This window comes from Malaclemys terrapin, chromosome 5 (assembly GCF_027887155.1).
Source record: "Malaclemys terrapin pileata isolate rMalTer1 chromosome 5, rMalTer1.hap1, whole genome shotgun sequence".
NCBI lineage: Eukaryota > Metazoa > Chordata > Testudines > Emydidae > Malaclemys > Malaclemys terrapin.
The window spans coordinates 77764445-77791183 of NC_071509.1; the positions used below are offsets into that span (position 1 = coordinate 77764445).

General features: G+C 39.5%; 1 protein-coding gene across 2 annotated transcripts in view; it reads left to right on the plus strand.

The window, feature by feature from the left end:
- Positions 1-26739, plus strand: part of FSTL5 (follistatin like 5) — a 561350-nt gene that overhangs the window by 306257 nt on the left and 228354 nt on the right. For both annotated transcript variants that reach the window (XM_054031073.1, XM_054031074.1), the window contains exons 5-6: positions 1877-2073; positions 16125-16245. In XM_054031073.1, coding sequence (XP_053887048.1) covers positions 1877-2073; positions 16125-16245 — 318 coding nt within the window. The remainder of the gene's footprint in view (positions 1-1876; positions 2074-16124; positions 16246-26739) is intronic.

Below are 26739 nucleotides of genomic sequence, written 5' to 3' on the forward strand. Positions count from 1 at the left end.
CAAAAAAGAACTAGAGAATTATATGGAAGATAGGTCCATCAATGGCTATTAGCCATGATTGGCAGGGATGGTGTCTTTTGCCTCTGTTTGCCAGAAGCTGGGAATTGGCAACAGGGGATGGATCACTTGTTGATTACCTGTTCTGTTCATTCCCTCTGAAGCACCTGGAATGGCCACTGTGAGAAGACAGGATACTGGGCTGAATGGATCTTTGGTCTGACTTAGTATGGCTGTTCTTATTTTTTTATGTGTGATGCTGTTGCAAATAGAGAAAAATATCAAGTGATGGGGAAGAAAGGGCTGTTAATAGGAGTGTCATACGTAAGACACAAAATAAAATTATTCTGATCTACTCTGAACTAGTGAGACCTTAGCTGGAGTATTGTGATAAAACTGGAGAGAGACCAGAGGAGAGCAACAAAAAATGGCAAGAGGTTTAGAAAAGATTAAAAGGAATTTAGTATGTTTAGTCTAGGGAAGACTGAAAGGGGCATAACAGTCTTCAAATATGTAAAAGTTTGTTATGAGAGGACAGTGATCAATTGTTCTCCGTGTCCACTGAGGATAGGATAAGAAGAAATTGGCTTAGTTTGCAGAAAGGGATATTTAGGTTAAACATTAGAAAATCTTCTAACTATAAGGATAGTTAAGCACTGGAACAGGCTATGTAAGGAGGTTGTGGATTCCCCATCATTAAAACTTTATGAGAACAGGTTAGACAAAATCTGGCAGGAATGGTCTAGTATACTTAATCCTGCCTCAGATAGGGACTACATGATTTTCGGAGGTCTCTTCTACCCCTACATTTCTGTGATTTCTGTGATCTCAAGAAACAACTCTGTCTTGAAACCTGAAACTTGTTTCTAATATTACAACAAAACTTCTCCCCTCACATTGAAATGTGGCCTGTATGTGCGTGATGGAGGTTAGAGGAAATGAGGAGGTTTTATTACATTTTGTTGTAGAGAAAATAGCTTCTATAATCACTGTAACCAGAACATGTGCATAATGTAGTCCCTGGTTTATAGAAATACCTGACAATGAAAGGAATAAACTAGATTTTTTGTATGCAGTTCTGTCATAGCTGTGTTGATCCCAGGATACGAGAGACATAAGATGGCTGAGGTAATATCTTTTAGTGGACTAAAGTGGACCCAGAAGCTGGTCCAATAAAATATATTAACTTGCCCACTTTCTGTCTCTACTAGATCGTACGTCACAGATATTCCTGCTCCCTCTTACCCTCTATCCCCTATTAAAATTAAATTTGTATTCCAGGTGAATAAAGAGTTTGGGTTGGTTTATGAGTACTCACAGTTGTCACTTCTGTTTTTGAAGTCAAATCCTGTTATGAACTATATACATTTTGTGATACATCATTTTATCATGTTTACCATCAGTACCACATATATTGTATTGCAATATATGCTTTATTAATATTCATACAAAATGTATTATGTATAAAATGTTATGGAAATCTTCAAATAGTCCAGCTCTAAAATGACCTACAGTGAAAAGAATAGCAGGCTGTTGGACACTGTTTAAGTTGTTACAAAATGTGTTTAATGGAAAGTCTTGTGAGACAGACAACTAAACAACCACATATGATTGTTACATCTTTATAATCCTATTTGGCCTCACCCAAAGCACATGTAAGTAAATGAAAAGCCTCCCACTGATTTGGATTCAGCCTTCATAGAACAGATCTCTAGCTCACTAGAAGTACAAATGAAAACAGCAATGCACCCACAACTACCCTGTTGGATAGTGTTAGTAGTAGAAGATATCACTGTCTTCTGTAGTTGCATATTTTCTTTATCCATTTAAACAATTTTTAAAATCGGCTTCAAAATTATCTTGTGCATTTCCTTTCCAGGAGACAAGTGCACATCCACTGAATACAGCAAAGTGAAAAATATGTTGTTGGATCTACAAAACGAGAGATACATTGCACAAGCAAAAGAAAAAAACGCTGAAGATAAAATGATTTTAAAGAAATTGCTGGTGGATCAAATGTTTAAATATTTTGATTCTGACAACAATGGACTTGTGGACAGTAATGAACTCTCTCAGGTAACATTTGGATTTTGCTTTCATCAGCACAATACCTCTTAACTTTGCTTGCGGTTAAGTTTGTAAAATCTCTAGTGTGGTGTAGATATGTGGTATGTGGTGCCTTTGCAACCCTTTTCCTTCATTTGATTTTTACATGTAGGCTTAGTAGGTGTGAGACTTCACTCAAGGATTTAAGACTGCTTGAAAAGGATTATTATTATCCTGAGGCATTAAGACAATGTTAAGATCTAAATAAGTCAGGAAATTAAAAAAAATCTGTAAAAATGTTGACCATGCTGAACTGCACTACTTAACATTGTATCCCAATATAATCTTCATACCACCCCATTCTGTATATAACATGTCATGGGGTGTATGTACCCCATGTCAGCCTAGCAACCCAAGGGTTAACACAGGCACTCCTGGCCACCGCTTGTTGGCAGCCTCATAACAGCTAAGAGAAAAAAGAGCTGGGAAGCAGGGGGGCATGGAGGCTACCAGAAAAGTGAACTGGCTGGAAAAGGGAACTCCTGTCAGCAAGCTGCTGAAAAGCTATTTGGGTACAACATCCTAGAAAGAGATGACCAGACCAACATACTGAAGAGTCTGTGGAAACCCAGGGGAAGGTAGGAAGGAGCTCAGGCCACAGCCAGAGTAAACAAACCCTGATCCAGCTTGAGGGCCCTGAGCTGGAAACCAGTGGAGTGGATAAGCCTTGGTTTCCCTACCACGCCCCCAACAGACTTAAGAGCACAGAGGGTTTACAGATTCCTGGAGACCAGGAATAGACTAACAGCCCCAGTAGGCTGAGTAAGCTCAGGTACAATGCCTGGTCTGCCACTGTACTGACACAACAACTTACATGCCACATTTTACAGGGGAAGGCAGAAGTGCTTAAAAATACATTCTTGGTACTGTTAGGTATCTCTTCACCTCTAAAGCCAGGTAGCCTAGTTAGTTAATGCAATTCTACAGACAAATTAAAAAAAAAAACTTTCTAAAATACCTAAAATATATTTTCTATATGTTATATCAGAATGTTAGGTCCAATATTTAATTATCTAAGAGGGCTAGATGCTTGTACTTGTACTTGGTCTTGTACTATTAGGAAGAGGGATTCATAGCTTTTGTATGCCAGCAAACTCCAATTTTTAAATCTATCATGAAATATATGTCCTTGAACCTGTCACTGGTCCAAACATTGCCGATCTCAGTCAACTAAGTAGTTTGGTGGAAAAAAGAAAACCTGTCTCTAGCATCTACTTTATTTAAAGAAGAAAAAAACAAACAAACAAACAAAAACGATTGGAGGTATTCTCAAGGCAAGTTAGATATAGTCGTAGCAGAGATGTGTTAATGAGCCAAATGAAAGTCAGTTGGTTAAAGGAGAAGATAAAAGTAATATGCAGTTAATCATATGAATAGCACAACTGTGTGTGTGTGTGTGTAAAGTGGAGTGTCAGTGTTGGAAATTGTTTACAAATGGGTTGGAAAAGTGAATAACAGTGTGACATAATGCCCAAGTTTTAAGCTGAGGATTTATTGTTAATAAAGGTAACTTTTTAAACTTTTCTAGTCATCATTTTTACTATCAACTCAAGGTCTTGTCTCTTCTTTCCCTATCTAACATACATACTTCCTATTAATGGAAGTTGCATATCAATAGAGAGGAGACCTCTAATCATTTCAAGTTGTATTACAATCTTCAAAAAAACAAAGTAATCCTTTTCCCACCAGCAACTTCAGAACTGTTGTGGCTTTTTGGGTGGATTTGGACCATCTCATATATATATATAGCTATAGATCCCCACTCCCCCCCCCCCCCGCAAGTCGTATCTCTGAAACTGTATGTGTGTGTTTGACTGGAATAAAAGTTTATACATTCCAGATACCTAGAATAAATATATTATTGACCCTTGAAGCAGAAGGTGATATGATATAGTATACTTGACTTGCGCTAAGGGGAGACTGCATTTCAAATCCTTCTTTATTTCACAACTGCAAACCAGCTTCATAGGTTCACACTATTTCACACTAGTCCTCATTTGTTTACACTACAAATCCACTAGATGATTTTGAATGACTGGCAGTCTTTGGGTGAGAAGATGCAGATTAAAATAGTAGTGTTGAAAGTGTTGAATGTCAGGATCAAGAAGCATTTACAGAACTCGATGGGTAAACTTCCTCATTCCTGAGTCAAAGTATTTTTGAATTGGCGTCTGCTCCCCCATCTCCCCAATTCTTGCATAAACTCTGCATTTTCTCAAATAATAATAAAATAAAATAAATAAAAAAGCACTGCTTAGAACCAATGGAAAATAATGCATGCTGAGAAAATTAATATACTGCATTTTGGTTTGAGAATCTTGTTAAAAATATATATAAGTACTCAGGACACTGTGTATTCCACATTTTGGTTACCATGAATTTGTCACAGAATCTGCCATCTTTTAACCTTGATGTGCGTAAAGAGAATCTTTATAATGTGAACAGAGAGTAAATTAATGGAGGATTGTTTTCCTAAGTGTGCAAACAGATTCAGACAGTAGCTGTAAGATCTTCCATGAAGATTTAAATATTAACTGTACAACAGTTAGTTAATGGAAACATCCATTTTACATAATCCCAGCAATGGTGGATAACAGTGGAGGACAATACAGCAAAGTTGCTGAGGCAACTAGTTGCTGACAACAGTTGTTGAGGTAATGACTGAGGTATTAAAGATCTAGAAATTATCACCTCTAATCTTGTTCATCAGTGGGGAAGAAGAGAGCAGAGGCATATCTTTCCTACTGCCAAAAATCTCATCAGTTTCCTGGGTGCAAATAATAAACACTGTCCTTCCTGGGTGCAAAAACTGCAAGACCCTCCCACCTTCCAAATTCATGACTTTGTTGCAATTATTGTAATATTTGGGGGTTTTATTTAAGCCCCCACTTCTGAAATAATCAAAATATATGATAATCTCAACATCCATTTAAAAAACAAAGTTTCCAGTCCTCATGCTTGGAAAAAAAGCTTGAAAATATGACTAGAGTTCACCCAGTAGTCTCAAAAACCAGAAGACAAATAAAAAAACCCATATGAATTATTTTTAAGACAATCTCATGATTTAGGGGTGAGACGCTTGATTCCTAATTTTTGAACCCTTGGGAACTGGCAATACTGCAATTTCTACAATGCAGTTACCAATCACCAATATAAAAATCTACTGCCTTTTAAAAAATATGAAATATTGGAGAAGTGTGAGCATGTTAATTTAATATAACCCACTCAAGGAATACTGGAGTGATTTTGTCCACTTTTATACTTTATTAGTTACACATTTCAGTGCATCCTATTTCCACAGATCTTCCAATTTGCAGCACTGAAGTATTTGTAGCAACCGGAAAGCCTTGCTGCATTATCTAAGCCCCTTTTATCTCAGAGTATGTAAAGTGCTATATATAGTAATTCCTTACTAGTGAACAACTCAGATGAATCAGTTGGAGACTTCATGGAAATAAGGACAGCAGGATTTGGTTCCTGATTGCAATATTTTGGTTTACCAATCATGAAATTTCTTCCCACAATATGGCTTTTGCCGTGGTAAAGCTGTCTCCTTTTATGAATTGTTAAAACTGATATTTCCAAGAGTGAGATCTTTCCCAAAAGTTAATTTATATAATGTATCATTACAGTATCCAAAGTTGGCCAAACATTAATCATTAATCATTTTCCCTTTCATTTGAACAGCCATAATCCTGATGTGATTTGTTATTAACAAATGATTATGTGATTTACTATAATTTAATACAGCATTATAGCTCAAGAATATATTTACCTCATTTGTCCAGTGGCCCTCTTGTGGTTAGCTATGAATCAGGTTAACATTCTGTTACAGGTATTTTTAGTAAAAATCATGGACAGGTTGCAGGCAATAAACAAAAATTCATGGAAGCCCACTACCTGGCCCTGACTTTTACTAAAAATACCGTGGTGGAAGAGAAGACTAACAGTCGGAGCAATGTCAGCTGCTGACCTCCAGCAGCTTCTCCAGTTCCACTGCTGTTCCTGCTGCAGGGGATGAACGAATCCCAGCTGCTGCTCTGGCAGCCTGAGGACCACTGCTCCTGCCAGCTGTTCCAGCACTGACACTGCTCTTGCTACAGGGGATGACCACTGCTGCTCCAGCCCCAGCTGGGGGCGGACCCAACCCCAGCACTGCTTGGCAGCGCTGGGGCTGACAGCTGCTTCAACCCTGCTGTTGCAGAAGAAGTCACAGAGGTTCCGGAGAGTCACGGAATCCATGACCTCCATGATAGAATCGTATCCTCAGGTATAAATTGCATCTGGCAAACTCACTTTCTAGCTATCTGTTCTCTCACACATAAAACAAACTATTATTTAATGCCCATTTATAAACTCTGCTTGTTTTCTTGTTGCAGATTTCTTTGTTACTTAAGTTCCTTTATACTGGTGTGGGGGGGAGGGTGTGAGAGCGAGAACAAGGATCCGAAGTATTATGGGGAGACATGGGAATAAAATTGTGCTTTTCTGGTGAAGAATGCAGTAGTTCCCATATGGTGGGATTGACCTTTTATAAACAGTAAACCACATCTTTTATTTGCCATAAGTATTCACTGAAAGGCATTTGGGCTTTTAATATGCTTCATCAAACTCAACTAGACATATTGAAGTGCATTTTTTGCAGTACTATAACAAAAAGATGAAACAATTTTACACTTGATTAAGTCCCCAGAAGCTATGTTTTGTTTTGCTACTGTATTTACTCATTATGCTTGTGGGCCATCTAGAAGAATGTATACTGATGAAAAAGGGGGAAATTCTCCTAAAATGACTTGATCCAAAAGCAGGTTAAGCATGTCAGATAGAGTAATGATGAAGAATGAGATTTGCTTCACACTCTTATTCATGACGTACTGTTTAGAGTATCAGATGTCAAGATAGATATTGTTTTCTTTTTTTGTATTTACTGGTTTAAAATAGGACAAATGAAAACATTTAGTGGGATATTTTTTAAAACTCATAATTATTCTTTCATATTTTGATATTGTCGCAGTTTGAATACATTCCAGTTATGGTGGTGGAAGACTTGTTATGTATTGGTAAATTGACTTATGAAGTTGACTGCTGTTTCCAGGGGTGAGGCATTGAAGCTATAGAAAAAACTTTAAACTCAGATGAGGAATACACCTTTTTAATGTATTACCAAAAATCTTACACTGCAAGCACAAGTGGAGGCATAGTGTCTGACATCTCATGAAGCACAGCAGTGTAAACAAAACTCCTATTTATACTTGGAATGTTTATACTAGATATAGGACAAGCACAATTTAAATATATGTCAGAGGGCTAGCTGCACCTTTGATCTCTCTGAGTGCATCCTCCTCAGGTGTTAGACCTCTTGCCTTCATCTATTCTGGATGGAATCTCATGATTTTCCCTACTCTTTAGACCAGGTCCAGGGTACACCCTGTGTACCAACTGTGATTGCTCAGTGGGCGTGGCATCCTGCAAGTCTTCCCTTCAGGAGCTGTGACCAGCAGTGAATACAGTGATGCAAAACAGCCTATTCTAAAGGAAGTATGGTTTAAGCTCAACAGTAAGGAACAAAGAGAAAAGGGGCTTAACACAATAAAAAGTCTACCCGCATATCTATTTTATCTAATGCTTAGGCTGGCCTAGCTTATCCTAGATATCCCAGCCATTGTGGACTGGGGGTCTGCTCCCCAGCAGTCTTTCTCTCTCTCTCTTCCTCTTTCCCCACCCCTGGTTCTTCAGGGGCTGTCTCTTTTTATCTACTGAAAGTTCTCTCTCCCATTTTCCTTCCTCAAATTTTTACTCTCTCACACATTCTATGTTTTAGAATCTCACGGCATAGTCTTTAATTCATGCAGTGCCTACATGGATAGTAAATTAACTTCATATTTTATTCACAGATGAAATGAAAGGTAATATCAATGAACAACATAGTTATTGCACATTAATTCATTAAAAAAAAACTCCTAACTTTAGTTTAGTATTTTAATTTTATTATAGTATTAGCACTCATTTTTTCCAAAAGATACAAGCAGGGTAGTAGGCATTTTGATCAAATTTTCCAAGTAATAGTTTAATCTTCAAAATCCTTGTTACTAGATTTTGATCCAGTCACGGTCAGTTCTTATATTCACCAATACAATGTTACTGATCTATTTCTTTAGAGCTGATGGGGTCTATCCTTTTATATATAACCCACTACTTGGAGTTGAATTACAGCAGCATCTACTACCTCAGAGATCAAAGGTTCCTAAACTGTATTATTCCTCGATTGTGTCAAAGCTCTGAGATCTAAAAAGAATGGCATTTTATTTTTTTCCTTATATGGTAATACCATTCTTTCTTCTTACTGCCTTCAATACCTTGTATCCCTATTTACACAGCCAGGGCTACTATCTTTAGTCACACCATTGCCCTCCGCATCCAAACAACTATGTGAAAGAATGCTGTAGCATCATTCAGTGTATAGCTCCTCACTTTCATTTTGAAGATGATCATCATTGAGATGAAATCTGGTATTGCCACACTCCCTCTCGCTTGTTATTGCCTCTAGTCTTTAAGTTTTTGCCCTTACCTGTTTCTTCCATCATGTTGAGTTTCCTTTCCAAACTTTGGTGCACTTTCACACCTGTGGCACAAGTAGGGACATGCTATGGCTCTTTAGCTACTGCTGTACCTACTTCACTTTTTATTGGGTCTTATTATTTCCTAAATGTTGTACAAAAATATAAAAATGCATATGCCTTCCCCAAAGTTCTTCTAATCAAAGATAAAAGGGAAAAAAGAGCAGAAAACGAAAAATGATTTAGGAAAAAGATGGGTGGGATGGAAAGACATCTATAGTGGTCAGGGTGATAGGCTCACATCTTGCCATGATTGCTTGTTTTTAGAAGAAAAACTTCTCCATTGTTTTATCTGCCATAGGGAACACATTCAGTTACCTTTGACGAAACCAAATTAATTGTTTCCACTATTCAAATCACGTGATTGAAAATATATATTATAAACATACTATACATTAAAAATGTTTTAAGCTTCTGGTAATGAGAGATGGAGGTCCTCTCTCTGATTTTGATTTAGGAAAACATCCCTATTGAGGAAAATACTTAAGCCCCATTGACTTCAAGTGCTCCTGTGCTTTCTTATATAACAATGGACTTAAGTATATGCTTTCCTAACTCAAGCTTTTATCTACACGGCACAGGCAGGGGCAGTATAAACTTCTGCATAACTCATGCCTCATTTTCAAGGCCAGTCCTATCATTTAGCACATACACAACATTTATTATATCCTTCTTAATTATACATTAGTGATGCCGTAACGTGCATGCTTTGCTTTAGAGAACAGATAAAAGATGCAGGTGCTGCCCTGAAGAATTTACTATCTACTTTTAGATAAGATAGCAATTCAGGCTAATAAACAATAGATGTAAGGGGAAAGAGGTTATAATAAGATGATCATGATTATTCATCTTTTTTGTTTTGTAAATATTCACATTTTATTAATTCCATAATGTATGAGGCCACCACCTCCTGTTCTCCTGCAGGAAGATGTGGAACAGGGTGTGACCCGTTGTGCCCGAGGAAGTCCTCACTGGAATGCCAAGGTCAGGGCAGGCTATAAAAGGGAGAGCAGATACTCCCAAGATTGGTGGGTAACACTGAAGTTAAACTCCCCAACCAGTCACAACCTGTTTCTGATCCCCCACACTGGTTATCAAGAAGATCAAGAAGCAAAAAAAAAAAAAAAAACTCACACAGCCCCCTTTATTTCATTCCAGTTCTCTGGCTCCCGATCAACACCTAGGTCCAGTACAGTGAGAAGTTATTTAAAAAACTCTGCTCACATATACAAAATGTTCTTCTGACCCTTAAAAGTCAGTCAAATTACCAGGTCAGTATAGGTTTGGATCTTATCCAAAATACTACACTGCCAGCCAATCCTTTAGTATCTAAAACTAAAGGTTTATTATAAAGAAAAAAGAGAGAACAAGAAGAGAGATGTTAGATGGTAAAACAGTCTCATACAAACAAAGATTCAAAGTCCATGAGGTTCGTAGCCGTATTGGTGAGTTTGCTGGTTTGAAAGTCCCTCTGGAATCTAGGCAGAGCTGGTGCCAAACTGTCTGGGGATGTCACCCAGAAGCGTAGCCCAAGTTTGACATACATATACATACATATCTATAACTCATAATACAAACAGTGATACAAACTTATAAACAAGAGTATCATATCTGGCAAATCATAACATTTTTGCAGATATCTTACATGGTATATCTGGCATAACTCATTGAAATTTTACAATATTCATATTCATAATATTCTAAAGTGTCCCCCGGATTCCATACAGCATCACACAGGGATATTTATCTCCTCTGGCATCAAAGAGAAGGCCAATGAGCTGCAGTTTGGCTGGTTCACGTAGTCCGTAGAAACCGGGGGCCCAAAAGAGCTATTTCTTTGTGCTTGTGTCTAAGTCAGGTCTTGGCCAATGTTTTTCTTGAGGGGTTATTCTGCAGGAAAGCTGGAAGTTTTTTCTGTATACTAATTAAATTCTTGATTTTTTTAAAGTTTTTTACTGCCAATTGTGGTGGTGGTATTTTGCATTGCATATACCCTTCTTTTGGAGTTAAACAAGCTAGCAAAGAACTCATTGGGTAGTTAACCCAATGTTTGTGCCCTTTAGGTAAAAGCCTGATTTATGAAAGTATTTAAGCGTATGCTTATGTCTGTTCCTATATAGGAAAGCACATGAGCACTTGAAGTCATCTGGGCTGATGAAGGAAACTATGTCATTGCTAGTCTAAACCCTCCAGACGTAGTAGCATTTAACTGTGGATATCCTGTCTCCAATATAGCCAAGAACAAAAGTGAAATGAGTGATAATCTTAACCGACAATGAAAATGAATGTCAGTTTCAGTATGATCTCTCCTCCTGTTTCCCTAGGATTTAAATCAATTGACTAAATTCCTGAGATTTTCTGAAGTAAAACAGTGTAGGATGTTCTTGTGAGTTGAGTTGTGTTGTAAAGCACAATAAAATCGCTCATTCTTACTGTGACTTATGTTTCAAATGGTGTCAGTCCTCACTCCAGAAAAGTGCCAGTGACAAATTGTATGGGTTCTAAATGTATTTCTACTACATGTAAAAGCCAGAAAAGTTTCTGGAGTTTCACCCAGTTCACTCAGTGCCTCTTTGTCTCGCACTCTCTCTTTCCTGTTGGAACTATATTCATATGGGCAGAAAGGAAGGGTGATTATGTCCATAATGTAGCTGGAAGGTGCAATTCCCAGTGCAGATAGAAACACTCGGGCTAGCCTGATCTGAGGTACACAAAGGTTTCATGAATTGAAATTCAAAGCAGGAGCCAGGGCCGGTTCTAGGTTTTTTGCCGCCCCAAGCCACAAAAAACAAAACAAAAAAACCCACCTCCGGGAGCGCAACCGCCGAAGCAAAAAAAAAAAAGGTGTCCGGAATGCCGCCCCAAGCACGTGCTTAGTTTGCTGGTGCCTAGAGCTGGCCCTGGCAGGAGAATGAATGTGGGTCTTCTACATCCCAGATGAGTGCCATGACCACCAGGCTAGAGAGTCAGTCTGGGTATGGCTGTGCTGCAGCTGGGAGATGTGATTCCCAGCATGAGTAGACAGACTTGCACTAGCTCAGCTTCAGCTAGTGCTCTGAAGTTAGCAGTGTGGACATTGTGGTATGGGTGGTGGCTTGGGATAGCAGCCTGATCTCAGTCCCAGGAGCCCAGGTGCGCTTGGAGTTGGGCAGCTATCCCATGCTGCTACCCATGCAGCAGCATCCATGCGGCTATTTTTTGAGTACTAGCTCAAACAGAGCTAGAGAGAGTCTATATACCAATTCCGGGACTCACCTTTCCCGGCTGCAGTGCAGACATTCCCAGACTGACTCTCTAGCCCAGTGGTCAGGGCACTCACCTGGGATGTGGGAGATCCAGGTTCATATTCCTGCTCTGAATTTACCTTCATGAACTCTTTGTGAGGGGAAGAGGTAGCATTATCTCCAACTTCCTGCTTGGGAACTGAGGCACAGAGAAAATAAAGTCAAAAATATCCACCAATTTTAGATGCTTAATTTGAGATGTTTAAGACCTGATTTTTTTTTCAAAGTATTTGGCACTATATAGCCTTTTATATGTTCAAACCATGGCTCCCATTGACTTCAACTGCAGCAGTGAGTGCTCATCTGCAAATCAGACCCCAGTATCTCAAGTTGGGCACCCAGAAAATGAGGAACACCTAATTAGTGACCGTCTGTGGAAAGTTTGGTTTTCACTTGACTAGCATCACATTGGAAGTCTGGAAGAGGCAGGGATAGGAGACAGTTGTTCAGGGTAATATTCAACTTCCTTAGCCATGAGACCATCCTTTCTCTTCCTGCAACTCCATGCCTCATTCAGGAAACACCTTCCAGCATCTGCAACAAATGAGACAGAGGGTCCTATAGACAACACCTTAATTTACTATATAATCCTAATTTAGGACTGGTCTACACTAGGAATTTACTTCGGTATAACCATGTCTCTCAGCATTATAAAAAAATCCACATCCCTGAGAGCCGTAACAATACCAACCTAATCTAGGGTGACCAAATAGCAAGTGTGAAAAATCAGGACACTTTTTCCGGGAGTGGGGGCTATAATTGCGTATATAAAACAAAGCCCCTAATTTTGGGACATCTGGTCACCCTAAACTAGCCCCCAGTGTAGACAGCACTAGGTTGACAGAAGATTTCTTCTGTCAACCTAGCTACTGTCTCTTAGGGATGTGGGTTACCTGTGCTGATGGGAAAAACCCTTCCATAGCTTTAAGTAGCATCTACACTGAAGCACTACAGCAGCACAGCTGCAGTGGTGTAACTACACCGCTGTAGCATTGTATTGTAGACATGCCGTCATTCCCAGAGCACCACCCATTCTGTGCATTGAATGAAGCTGGGATCTTGTGGAACATAAGTATGACATTTGTTTTCAAACTTTTGTGTAGGTGACCCCTTTTACACAGCAAGCTTCTGAGTGTGACCCCTCTCCCCCTTATAAATTAAAATCACATGTTGTTATATTTAACACTATTATAAATGCTGCGGGTGAAGCGAGGTTTGGGGATGGAGGCTGACAGCTTGTGACCCCTCAAGGGTCACAACCCCCATTTTGAGAACCCCTGCTATGTCATCATGTAATTAAAGAATGTTAAAATGCATAGGCACTAGGGGCCTGAATTTAGGTTGCGTGGGCAATTGTAATCCTGGTATTTCCTAATTTTTTGAATGCTTAACTTTGCAAGCTTCATAATGCTCTTTAAAGGTGTTTATGTGTGGTTTCCTAGGTTTTTTTAAAAAGCCAACATAAAGAATAGAAATTGTATCCTATGACAGCATATTGATGCCCATGTGGCTCATCAGCAGGGTTTGGGACTTTTAGACTCATTGTACAGACCTCTGTCATTTGAGTGACTAATAGTAGTAAGTTGTTAACCTATATGAGTTAGTCCTAAAAGGAGGTGGGATACTTTGCCAGCGGGTTTCACAGATATTTGCTGACAGCAGATTGCACCCATTTCCCCCCAAGCTTATGACGCCTTCTTCTCTGTCCCTTTGGACCTGCCCAGTCTTGTCAATTTGTTACCTATTGCTCCTTATGCTAGTTCCATTCTTCTCCCGTTACCAGTGCCAGTCTCCACTCCTGACATTTTTCATCTCAGTCTCCTTACCCACCCTCCATCTCCTGATTCCTTGTCCCTCCTCCTGCACCAGCATGGCTCTTTCTTTCTTTCCTCACCTCCACTCCCTGTTACACTGATTTACGGTACCAGTATCCTCGCCCAACTCTCAGTTTGCCCCAGCCCTTCACGCAATCTCAGTCTCACTCTCACCCACTGACTCCCAGTCCTTCTCTTCCATTTCACACACTCTTCTAGTCCCATTCCCCCTTCTTTCCAACTCCTAGTTCCAGTTTCATTCTCTTTGCTTCCCCACCTTTTCCCCCCCCCGCACTCCAGTTCTGGTCTCCCACTCCCCGGGTCCTCATTCCAATAGATTCTCCCCTTCTCCCCACCTCCAGCTCTTGTCCCTGTTCCATTTGAGTCAAGTGGAGCCCAGCAATAATTAGGAGCATAGGAGAGACAGGCTTTCTGTTGTCAGTTCAGATGCCTGGCCCAGAGTAGCTATTATGTGGAAAGTGTGGTTTTGCCCTTGTAGCCCTGGCCTGAACAGTGCAGGTTCTGTTGCTCTGAGGGATTCTGTGTACACAAAGTTCTGTTTTCATGAGCCAACTGTGAATTTTAACATCCACAAGCATCTCAAATTTAGAAGTTAATTAGCTGAAACTTGTAAAACTTCTATAACAGTGAGATTTCCAAATGCTATAAGCACAGTAACTAACTTGGAACATAAGGTATGTATATTTAATTGTCTTTGGCTGCATTTCTGCCTTTTATCAGCCAGCTAAGGAGATGATTGGGTGCGTAAGGACCACTTTCATTGCATAGATTCCATACAGCATCTTTCTCTGCATTCTGGTGGCATTAATCATAATAAACAAGCTAGATAAATAATGCATAATAGAACTAATTTTCTTCAGGTAACATCTTATTTAATAACTAAACTATTTGCATGGTAGTTTTTAAGGTTTTTGTGCTTGTGCATCTATAAATTATCATTTATAAATTATTAACAAGGTCATTATACGTGTTTAAAGAATTTTGTACAGTTCTATAGGAGAGCCATCCCATTTGTTAGGGAAAAATAAGTTTGCACTTCCTATCTTTAGGCTTATTGGTCCTTTTGTTTTATGGTGTTTGCATGTTCGGAAATTTTTTTCATTTGCTCTAAGGAGAGCTGTGAATTCAGTTGTCAGCATTGCTCCTTTCTGCTTTTGTTGTCCCTTGGGTAGAGCAACTGGAATATCCCAATTGCATATTTGTGAAACAGTCTGGATTCTCTGCATTTGGTTATGGGAAAACGTAGTATTCAAAGGTAATAATGTAAACTGTAATATCCCTTCAGATGAAGATTTATTATTTGTTTATATTTATTTAGGAGGAGAAAGTGTATGTTTTATATTGAATTGAGCTGTGTTCATTGCAGAAGTTTGATCTTCTTGCAGCATTACAACACTTGGCTGTGTTTTCTTTGATTCTTATGGATGCATGATTAAGTTTTCTGTTTAAGCTGTGATGTAAAACACGGGTCTTGAGCATTTGTTATGAAAGATCTCACGGCACTTTCAAGATATTAGGTGCATCTATGGGATTTGCAGACTAGCATCTGTCAATTTTTGGTGTAATCTACATTTGTCCTTGCAAAGTCTAGAGACTGAATATAAATGATGCACAAATTAGAAGAACATTCCTTCATCAGAGGTTCATTAGTGTTAAAATCTAATAACCACTAATTATAATCCACTTACAAAGTGGATGCCCCCCATTGTGGAGACACAGATATATTTTCAGGTCTTTCCTAATAACAGGTTCTTAGGAAATATAATAGGCTTGTCAGATGTGTATAAGAAGTTGATGTAATTGCTGGTGTAATAAGAATTGGAACCTAACAAAAATAAAAATGTTCTGATTTGGGGTGGGGAGAAAGGGAAGGTCATAGGATGGAGAGACTTGCTACTGATCAATGTTGTTATAAGGAAGACAATGTCCTTGTTCATACATCTCTTTTCTTTTTGTCAATGTCATTGTAAAGAATTTCAATACAGTGAAATCTTGCTTGCAAAGCAGAATATCTATACAGTGTTATTACATACTGTGTCATATTATATATTCTTCATATTTCACAAACTTTTCTGTAAACTCATTGGCACTGACTTAAAGGTATTAACTTTCTAAACTGTAATAAATAATTATAAAGCAAGTGGAAATCCCCAACTTTACACAGTTTCAGTTCATTGCCCAAGCAGCCTTAAAATGATCTATTAAATGATTATTAGGAACAATTAATTATACTGCGAAACTCTAAGAGCTCAAATGTAATTTCATGGTCATAATTTTCTTGTCAGGTAATAAAACGGGATGAGGTTGGCAAGGATCTGTCTGACTGCTCTCTGTTCGATCTGCTGAAATATGATGATTATAACAGTGACAAGCACCTAGTTCTGGAAGAATTCTACAGAGCATTTGGTAAGTACAAGATTTTTTCTACTCTTTTCATGGTTTTCTCTTTCTGTCTCACTCTTTTTAAAAATCAAATGTTCTAATTTGAAGTGTCATGATGCAGTGGTTCAACAGTGAGCACAACTTGATCATTATGATGTAGGGGAACATCCTGAAACAGAAATCAATAGGAGATGCATTTGTGTCCAGTTTTCTCAAGACAATGATTCTGATAAAGGGGCATTTGTAGAAGTTTTGCTTTTCTGCCAACAAATGAATGTACGGATGCACTAATGAAAAGTTACTGTGTTCGAGATCAGGTTGTAATCTGTAAAATTGGTCAAGCCACGTCCCTTTTCTGTATTCGGATTGCCACAAGCTTAATAGATACAAGTATTCATTTCATGCTGATCTGCCCCTGTTGTGCTTGTTCAACAAAATTTGTTGAAGGGCACTCTGTAGAGGATTCATAAAACCAGGTGAATTTTCAGTGTAACTTGTGGGTGGTCCTTGTTCTTTCACAACCGTCCCTCATTACTGGATGTCCAAGGTGTCTGGGAACAAAAGTTTACTGCTGTATGGTATTGTTGCATCTCCAGACACTCCTGTTCTCTATTACATGACCCCAATTTTTTGGCTAGTCGCTTGAGTCAAAAAGGGGTAATGATATTATAATGAATTGAAAGTATTCTTTTCTGCTTACCACTACAAGATGTTAGAGGAGACCATATTTAAAATTGGGAAGCTATTGGAAAACAAATGGGAGGTGATGGATAATGGAAGCATTGCTTCACAGCCACCTTAGATTTTTCTGTTAGGAAATGAAGAGCCTGATTCACCTCTTACTGTTTTCCAACTGATGTAACTGCATTGATTTTAAGGGGCATATAATTTACATTTATATAAGTGAGAGCAGAGCAGTCTGGGAGTGTAAGGTGTGTTTGGGTTTTAATTCTCACTCAGATCACAAGTGGAAATGAATTTGGTGTTTTCTTCTTAGTTGCTGTGTGCAGGGCAAAAATAAGACATTTCATAATTTGTCACATTCTGGCATAATCAGTGGTGAAGCCCAGGAGTGTTGAAGGTCAGGATTGAGGTTCAGTGACAGAGCTACATGGAGAAACCTGCACAACTACTACATGCACTAGCTCTGGTGCTGATTATTAGTTGCTATTAGTCCTTTCAATACATGAGTGCCAAACTTCACCCTTTTTAAAAGGGAAATAATTGAGTGTATTCAGAAATATCAACTCCCGCTCTTTGAAAGGTGCAAGCATGATGATCATCATTTATAAATGATTCCATTTGAATTATTCAGTATGGTTTTAAAAATTCTTAGGAAAGGCCAGTGGATAAATGATTGTTCAACTTAAATTATGTGTGCATATTAGACCTTTTGTGAAAACAATAAAAGCTATTAGTCCCCTTGTTGATACATGCAGGGTCCACCAGGAAGACAGTGTATGACATATGATATGTCTGTATAATATCTTTTATCATGAAAGATTAAGAAAATGAAGATAGGTATAGTATTAAATAGACTACATCATATACTTAATGTATTGTTACATACATTGTTACACTCTTGGTTGTAGCCAGTGAGAATCTGGACATTTAAACAAGATACTGAATATGATTGTTAGGGATTGGATAACTCATTTAAATAAACTTTGGTCCATTTAAACTATTTCTGGAGCAGATTTTCAAAAAAGCATCCTCTGATTTCGAACGTGCAATTCTGCTTATAGAATCCATTTTGGGTACAGTAATACAGTTAAGAAGTCTTACTATTTGAATTATGGGTCATATAGGTAAAGTGGGTGAGGGAATATCTTTTATAAGACCATTTTCTGTTGATGAGAGAAACAAGAATTTGAGCTTACACAAAGCTCTTCTTTAGGTCTGGGAAACTTAGAGTGTCACTGCTAAATACAAGATGGAACAGAATGTTTAGCATAAGTACTTACCACACATTTCAACATCCCTACCATCACAGAGAGGAAAGGAAAGGGGAGGGAAAAACAGCTGGGGGGAGGGTTGCTAGTGGGTTATAGATAGTTGTAATAAGTCCAGTGTCTCTATTCAATCCATGATTTTTAATGTGTAGCAAAATTAGGAATTTAAGCTGCCAGTCTTGTCTTTTGAAAGTGTTGTGCAGGTTTCCTTGGAGGATGAGGACTGATAGGTCAGATATAGAGTGATCACTTTGTGAAAAGTGTTCACTCACAGGTGATACAGTGTTTTTGTGTGTTATCATTTTCCTGTGTGAGTTCATTCAAGAGTGTAGTGATTGTCAGGTTTCACCCACATAGTTGCTGTTGGGGCATTTAGTACACTGGATGAGGTACACCACATGTTATAATAGGCATGTGTAGAACCCCTGGATCTTGAAAGGTTTATTGTGGAGAGTGTTGATCATTGTAGCAGTGGAAATATATCTGCAAGTTTTGCATCTGTTGTTCTGGCAGGGTCTGCTGCCGCTTCATGTGGGTGTGTCCTGGTCTGTGGGGAGCTTGCTTCCGATGATGAGCTTAGAGAGGTTGGGGAGTTATTTGAAGACTCCTCAGAGCATATTCTATGGTGTCTGACTGAGTGCTTGGCTGTAGATAAGATTTCTTGATGTGTTTGGGTTGGTTATTGGATCTATGCAGGTAGGTATGGTGATCTCCGGGTTTCTTGTATATAGTTGTCTGTAGGGTTCCATTGTTGAAGCTAATCATGGTGTCCAGGAAGTTGATGCTGGTATGGGCTCCTCTGTGGGTAGGCCTGTACTATAACATCTGCATAGATGAGGAAGGCAGCCTCCCCCCTCCTTTTTTTAAATGTTTTAGGCAACCTTGGCCTGTTGGGCAGTTTGCTATTTTGCTTACCTTGCCCATATTTACTGTCTTTTACACCTCCCTGTGCACTAGCTGCCCTGGCGCAACTGTGCTGAGAACTGCATGGAGGAAGTTCTGCAGAGCTCTGCTCACCCAGAGACCCCCGGGAGTCTCTACTCTGTCCCATGAGGTTACCTGCCGTAATGGCCGATGAGTCCCCATGTGCCCTGGGGCTTCATTTGCAATATGGGCATTGCTACCTTTGCCGGGGGGGCTGCCCCGGTCTTGCTGCCCAAACTTGAGGCCAGGCTGGGCCTGCCCTGTGACCCCATGTAGACCCTGCACACCTAGCTGCCTGAAGCTGCTGTAGTAAATGCAAATTAGCATGCAGCAGCTGTTTAGTACCATCAGTGCCCACACTGAAGGTGCAGCTTCTGGACCTCCCACTTCTGGGCCAAGAGTATTTTGAGTATTTACTATTCCAATAGTCTGACTCCTGTCAGGTGAAGTCCCTGAGTGACTGGTTGAGCATGATCCTTGCACCTGGCAGTGGCCCCTGCAACTGCCACCCCTGGAAAGGCCGGATACCACCTCTGCCACCCATGCCCCCCAACCTCTGTGGTACAGGTCACACTCACCCCCACCCAGAAAGCATTGCCTTCTTCTTCCGGCCAGCCAGACAAACTCCTCCCTGCTTAAGTGCAGGGTGGTGATTGTGAGAGATGCTGGTATATAAGGATGTGACATCCATGGTGGCAAGGATGGTATTCTGAGAGAGGTTGTTAATATTGTGGCGTATGTAAAAGAAGTCAGTTGTGTCCTGGAGGAAGTTGGCCTTTTGCATGGTGATTAGTTTGGGGATGGTTTCTATGAGTCTCCATATTCTGTCAGGAAGAGTTCCATGGCCATATATGATGGGTCTGCCTGGGTTCTCTTGTTTGTGTATCTTAAGAAGCGTGTATCTTAAGAAGAATGTCCTTGGGGTTGGTTTGTGGGGACTGAGTTTGTAGCGTTTTCTCTTGGAGCTGTTTGGGGAAGGATTTGATGATAGCCTAAAATTCCTGGGTAAATTGTGGTGTGGGATCGTTTTTGAATTTGTCACTTGTTACTGTGCTTCAGGAAGTCAGAATTTAGATGGCCATCTTTTGTACCCACAAATTGTTGGTACATATATACAGACACAAAGTTAGATGCCTCTCTCAAAGAAGTGTCTTTTTCTGTTTTAATCGTCACCCAATATAGAAATATTAATATTTCCAAATTCTGGTGTTTAGGTACCACATTGCCTTCCTGCCTCATAGTGGTCCCTGTCCATAGGTTCTCTCAGCTCCTGTCCCAGAATAGTTTTCATGTATGTTATCTATATGTATGTGGTAATATAGCACACACAAGCATCTGTATGAGGAAGGACTGCAAGATTGGAAACAAGTATGAGAGAAGACCTTTAGTGCATTTGTATAAATAGCTTGGGAGAAAAGAGGGAAGTCTAGTAACTGAGTATGAGATCATCAAACTAATTTTTAACCAGGACTTAGAATGATATTTGAACCCAAATCTTTGGGGTTGAAAGCCTATTTTACTAATCTGCTATACAACCTAGGTCCCTTAAAGACTTAGGTCAGTGGTTTTCAGTCTTTTTCCATGTGCTAACAAATGTTGAATGGAGGTGCGGACCCCTTTAGAAAATTTAGACGTGTCTGTGGCCCCTCAGGGGTCCATGGACCACATGTTGAAAACCACTTATTTAGGCAATTCAATTCTATTTCAATATGCAGACAAGGACCAGAGTGTGATATCTGTTTTAATTAATTATCTTTTGTTTCATTAGCATCTCCTACTAGTTTTTTTTTCCAGTAGTGTAGTTGATTATAGCCTTGACTGTGACATAAAGATTGTAAGTTCAGAATCAAATATGACTGTGAATTACATTGTGCGTTTTATGATAAGGCTCCAGTCAGGCAATAGGAACTTTTATTTTTTTTCTATTAATAAGCAACCTTCAGGACAAAGAGAGATCATCCATTTTAAAGATTACAATACATATTTTAGATTAAAGGAAGCTGGTTTTCTTGATAATAAACTGGTAGTTGCCTAGTGTAAAGATTAACATATTATATTCATATTCACTTACTGCTAATTATTTAGACAATATCTCTTCAGCTGACAAAATGCATTTGAGATAAATACTGGGTTTCCCCCACACACACACTTTTTCAATGCAAGTAAAATAAGTATGTGTGAAATAAGCAAATATCACTCCTTAAATATACAGTTCATTTAAATTTACAGTTTTTTTAACTTGTGTTTATTTGTGCTCTACTTTTACCAGCTATAAGTTCATATAACAGTGTTGCTGACGGAAGTAGACGGCATCATGACTAGGAATATTTGTAATTTAAATAGTAAGTGGTTGGGTTAAACCTCCATAAAACAGCTGTGAGTTCCACCCCTCATTTAAGATAGCTGTAAGAGACAGCAAAAGAAAGGTGTCTTCCAAGTATCAGTGGGTTAGTGTAGTCTGGTATTTCTGATATTTATTGTAAGGAAGAATACAGAGTGACAGACTGTCTCTCTTGGGATGAAGCGGCCTAGAAAGTTATTATGGTCCTTAAATTCAGGGCTTTTCCTCTTCTGTGAGTAGATGATGAAGGCAATAACAGAGAGGTGAGAACTGCTTCTGATAGAACTCTGGCTTGAAATCTAGTTACTTGGGCCCCAGTTAATCAAGCTAATTCAACATATTTGTAAATTTAAGCATCTGAGTAGTCCTATTGGCTTCAGTAGGGCCTTGGCATTTTGGGGGGTTTTATTTCGAGGCTTTTGTTCTTTTACCCTTAACATACATATGCCAGCCTTTTTATATATATCATGAGCTTTTGAAGGGCTACAGGTTATATTTCCAGGCCTGCTATTTGAATGGTGCAGTCACAAAGGAGCAAATCAAATTACTTCCAATAATAGTAGGGGTTAAAAGGAAAAACTAAGCTGAATATTAAGAAAAAATTCCTAATCAGATCTTGTTAGACTATGGAACAGTCTCTCAGTGCAAGACCCATAAACAGGGATCATTAAAACTAAAATGATAAAGATATCTTTTAAAGCAGGGACATGGAGTATGTGACAGAGATAAAGTTTTCCCTGCCCTTCGGATTCTACCTGACCACCCGTTTAAGTCAAAAAGGAATTATTCACTGTTTGGTGGGTAGGTTGAAAAAGTTTGAATATTGACTCTCACTATAGCTGCTCAAACTTGGAATTTCTGTTCCACAGGAAATTCTAAGAAGTTGTTTTTGTTCAGACTCAGATTGGGTTTTTTTAATGTGAAATTTGCTGTGGAAAGGAAATTTTGGTTCTTTGGAACATTTCCATTTGAGTTCTTTGCCACAGAATGGGAAACTTAGAAACTAGTCTCAAGCTTGACTCTCTCAGCTTCCAGGGCCACAAAGGTCCTGAGGAATAGGGCGCCTAGAAGCCTTGAGAGCTCCATCTGGAGGCAAGGCTCCCAGGATTGCAAGGCTCTCATTTTCCTCTAGACAGACTGAGAAGAAGCCAGGGAGGCAGGAACCTGTCTGATTTCCACAAAAGCTTTGTTGAAATCAAGAGATTCCTGCAAATGTTTCGAGTTCAAAGAATGAGCATTTGTTGACAGAAACAAAGTCAGTTGGAAAAATTCAGACCAACTCTAGTTATCACATGGTTCTGAAGCTTAGGATATGGATAGCCCGTGTGTGTGGGTAAATTATAATTATATATATTTATATATATTTAATTATAATATTATGTATGCACACATACGCATGCACACACACAACACACCAAATAAAAGTAAAGTCAAAGGGGTTTATATTTATGAATACCTCTTTTAATAATGGACAATGAATACGTGTATTTTGTCTCAGAGGAGCAGCTGAAACATAAGACGATGGAGCTAGTCAACAGGTAGAGAAATCAAATACAGAATATTCAGAGTTTTAGGTTCTGTAAATTAAAAATTATTCACAAAAGAACTCTTTTATTTTTCAAGGATTTGCCAACTTTGTATAATTAAATGGCAAAAAAGTTTGTTAGTGCAGAGTTAAGGTTTCCCAGTACCAGCTTGTGCCCTTCCAGAATGTCAAGCTCAGCATAACTCAATCTTGAGAAAATACAGCATTAAGGTAAATACCCAGCTAGCCTTAACTCTGAGTTTTAGCAGCGTTAAATGCTTTGAACGGTAGAGGAGGTAGGTGGAGCAGGTTGATAGAAATATATTTGTAAGCTGAGAGAGGGGGATTAGTTTGAATGTCACAGAGCTATGGCTGTGATATGAGGAGATCAGGTTTGTGCCTACCCCGTGTGAGTGAGTAGAGGAAAGGGGGACATGTATACTTCAAGGAGCTATTGAAATATTGTATAGGTTGTCACAGTAGCAGGGCACCAGAGGGAGGGAGGGTCTTGCCACAGGGATTATTGGGACTGAGCTCTGATATGAGAGCAGTCGGTGGGGGTTAGTGAAGATAAGGGAAAGTATAAGTTTACATGGTATCCTGTGAGTAAGTGTGAAGGGGTTGTTAAATTTCACAAGTGAGCTTTTTCTGTCAGGAGAGTAGGTACTTTATGGGGACAATAGCTGCATACCTATATTGCCATATTTATGCCAGCATAACCCTGTAGTGTAGATGCAGCCTACATTTATGGAAGGGATTTGTCATCTGCCACCATTGAGACCAGCCTAGCTCCATCCTCTTTGGAACCCCCCTTCAGGTAGTTGAAGGCTGCTATCAAATCCCCCCTCACTCTTCTCTTCTGCAGACTAAACAATCCCAGTTCCCTCATCCTCTCCTCATAAGTTATGTGCCCCAGCCCCCTGATCATTTTTGTTGACCTCCACTGGACTCTCTCCAATTTGTCCACATCCTTTCTGTAGTGGGGGACCCAAAACTGGATATAATACTCCAGATGTGGCCTCACCAGTGCTGAATAGAGGGGAATAATCACTTCCCTCGATCTGCTGGCAGTGCTCCTACTAATGCAGCCCAATATGTCATTAGCCTTCTTGTCAAAAAGGGCACACTGTTGACTCATACCCAGCTTCTCGTCCACTGTAATCCCCAGGTCTTTTTCTGCAGAACTGCTGCCTAGCCAGTTGGTCCCCAGCCTGTAGCAGTGCATGGGATTCTTCCATCCTAAGTGCATGACTCAGCACTTGTCCATGTTGAACCTCATCAGATTTCTTTTGGCCCAAACTTCCAATTTGTCTAGGTCACTCTGGACCCTATCCCTACCCTCCATCATATCTACCTCTCCCCCCCAGCTTAATATCATCCACAAACTTGCTGACGGTACAATCCATCCCATCATCCAGATCATTAATGAAGATGTTGAACAAAACTGGCCCCAGGGCCAACCCCGGAGCACTCTGCTTGATACTGGCTGCCAAGTAGACATCAAGCCGTTGATCACTACCCGTTGAACCTGACAATCTAGCCAATTTTCTATTCACCTTATAGTGCATTCATCCAATTCATACTTTTTTAACTTGCTGGGAAGAATACCGTGGGAGACCTTATCAAAAGCTTTGCTAAAGTCGAAGTATATCATATGCACTTCTTTCCCCATATCCACAGAGCCAGTTATCTCATCATAGAAGGCAATCAAGTTGGTCAGGCATGACTTGCCCTTGATGAATCCATGTTGACTGTATGCCCCCCGCCCCGATCCCAATTCACATGAGGGGGGAAGGGTATGTCAGATCCCCACAGGTGGGCCCCCCCAGCTTGTGACACACTCATGGGAGGGGAATGTGGTTCTGACAGGTGCCACTACCTCCATTTTCCTTCAGTCCAGTCAGTCACCCCCATGTTTCCCCTCAGTGTCCCATCCCTCCTCTCCTGTCCCCCACCCATCCTCTTAATCCCTCCTCACACCTATACCTTTCTCATCCTATTTCCACCTACTCTGCCACTGGAAATCACTAGCTCCTCCGAGTTAACATTTGCATCTGTCACTTATTTTCTTTTCAAAAATAGTTTTGGCACCTTCTGAATATTCTGCTGCACTCAGATTGCATTTCTCCATCATTAAAAGCTGCTTTGACAAAGGCAGATCGGAGAAAAAATAGCTCCTCTTTTTATTTCAGATTTCTGTCTTGAATTGGATTTGAGTGCCTGTGTAGTGGTTAGATTCATTGGCTGGAACATTCCCTTGTAGCTCCACAAGTCCTGTGACTCTAAGGCACCTTTAAACACTCCTTGTGCTCTCTCTCTCTCTGCACAGGTGCAGTGTAATGTATTAGGCATGTGAGCCTTAGGGCAAGTCTACACTACAGCATCACATCAGCGCAGCTGCAGCGCGTCTGGTGCAGATGCACTATGCCAATGGGAGAGCGCTCTTTTGACATCATAATTACTCCACATTAGCAAGAAGCAGAAGCTATGTGGGCAGTTGACATAGCGCCAGTGTGGGGGCAGAGCGAAACTTGCGTTGCAGGGGACAGGGGTTCCACACCCCTGAGCTATGTAAATTAGATTGATTTAAGAGGTAGGGTAGACCTGCCCTTAATCTTGGCAGAAGGCCTAACTGAAGAAGCAAACTCTTTTTCAAATAATGTTTTAATTTGATTTCCCCTAAAGGCTAATGGGTGGCATGCACTCTGTTGTGGTAACCCCTGAGCATTGGAGACCCTGATGCAATTATTTCAGCCCTATTGATCTCTATCTGCACACAAAAATATGTTTCCAAAATGTCAACTTTAAGAAAAGTATTTTTTCTTTTCTTTTCTTAGAGGCTATATGCTGGAATCCCCTTGGTCAGATGGCCCCAAATTTGGATCTCTGACCACATCCTGTGCCCCCATAAGGCACACCAGATTTCAAGGCAATCCAATTGACCATATAGATTTTAGAGCACTTTGACTAGTTGAGCTTTAAACAGAAATGCTGGTAGTAATCTTAACTATAGCTCTGCTCTAATGTTTCTTATGGTATCAGAGTAATTTTATATAGACTAGAAACACTGTCTTTTACCTTTGTACTTTAACAGTATTATTCAATTTCTGAAACAAATCATTTTATATTAATATATTGTGTTCTTTAATTTTTAAAATGAAAATCTCTGAAGCATATACCTCAGGTGGCCTTCACAAAGGTTCAGAAAATCTCAAAGCTTTACTACAAACAAGTAAATAGTATTAAATTATTCTGTTTGATCACTTAACAGACAGAGATACATTTGTGAGCATGTCCATTTATGGTAGCAGTAGAAAAAATGAAGGTAATGTGGAAATTTCTGAATAGAACTCATTGAATACAATGAATTCTAATACCAAGCTTTATCATAAATAATGCAACAAAGTAATGTTCCAGTTGTAGCAACTTGCATCCTCTATTAAGTGGAGAAAAAAAATTATCACATTGTCTTCTGCAATGAGTTACCCTTATTAGTGCAGAACTATTTCTAAGGGCAATTTATGCTGAATAAAAGTGCGTGGAAACAAATATTGAAACAATTTGGATTTTTTTTTAAATGCCACTGAATATGCCAGGAGCTAACTGTAGAATTAGCTGCACAAAACAAAACAGGGGCCTAGTTCTGATACCCTTATTCTCAAAGAATAGTACTTTCCTAATTGTGATGTAATGTGCTGCTCATCATGAATAAGGATATCCCAATCTGGTTCATAGTGATTACTTGCAGTTTAGAATACCATGTCCTGGTACTCTAC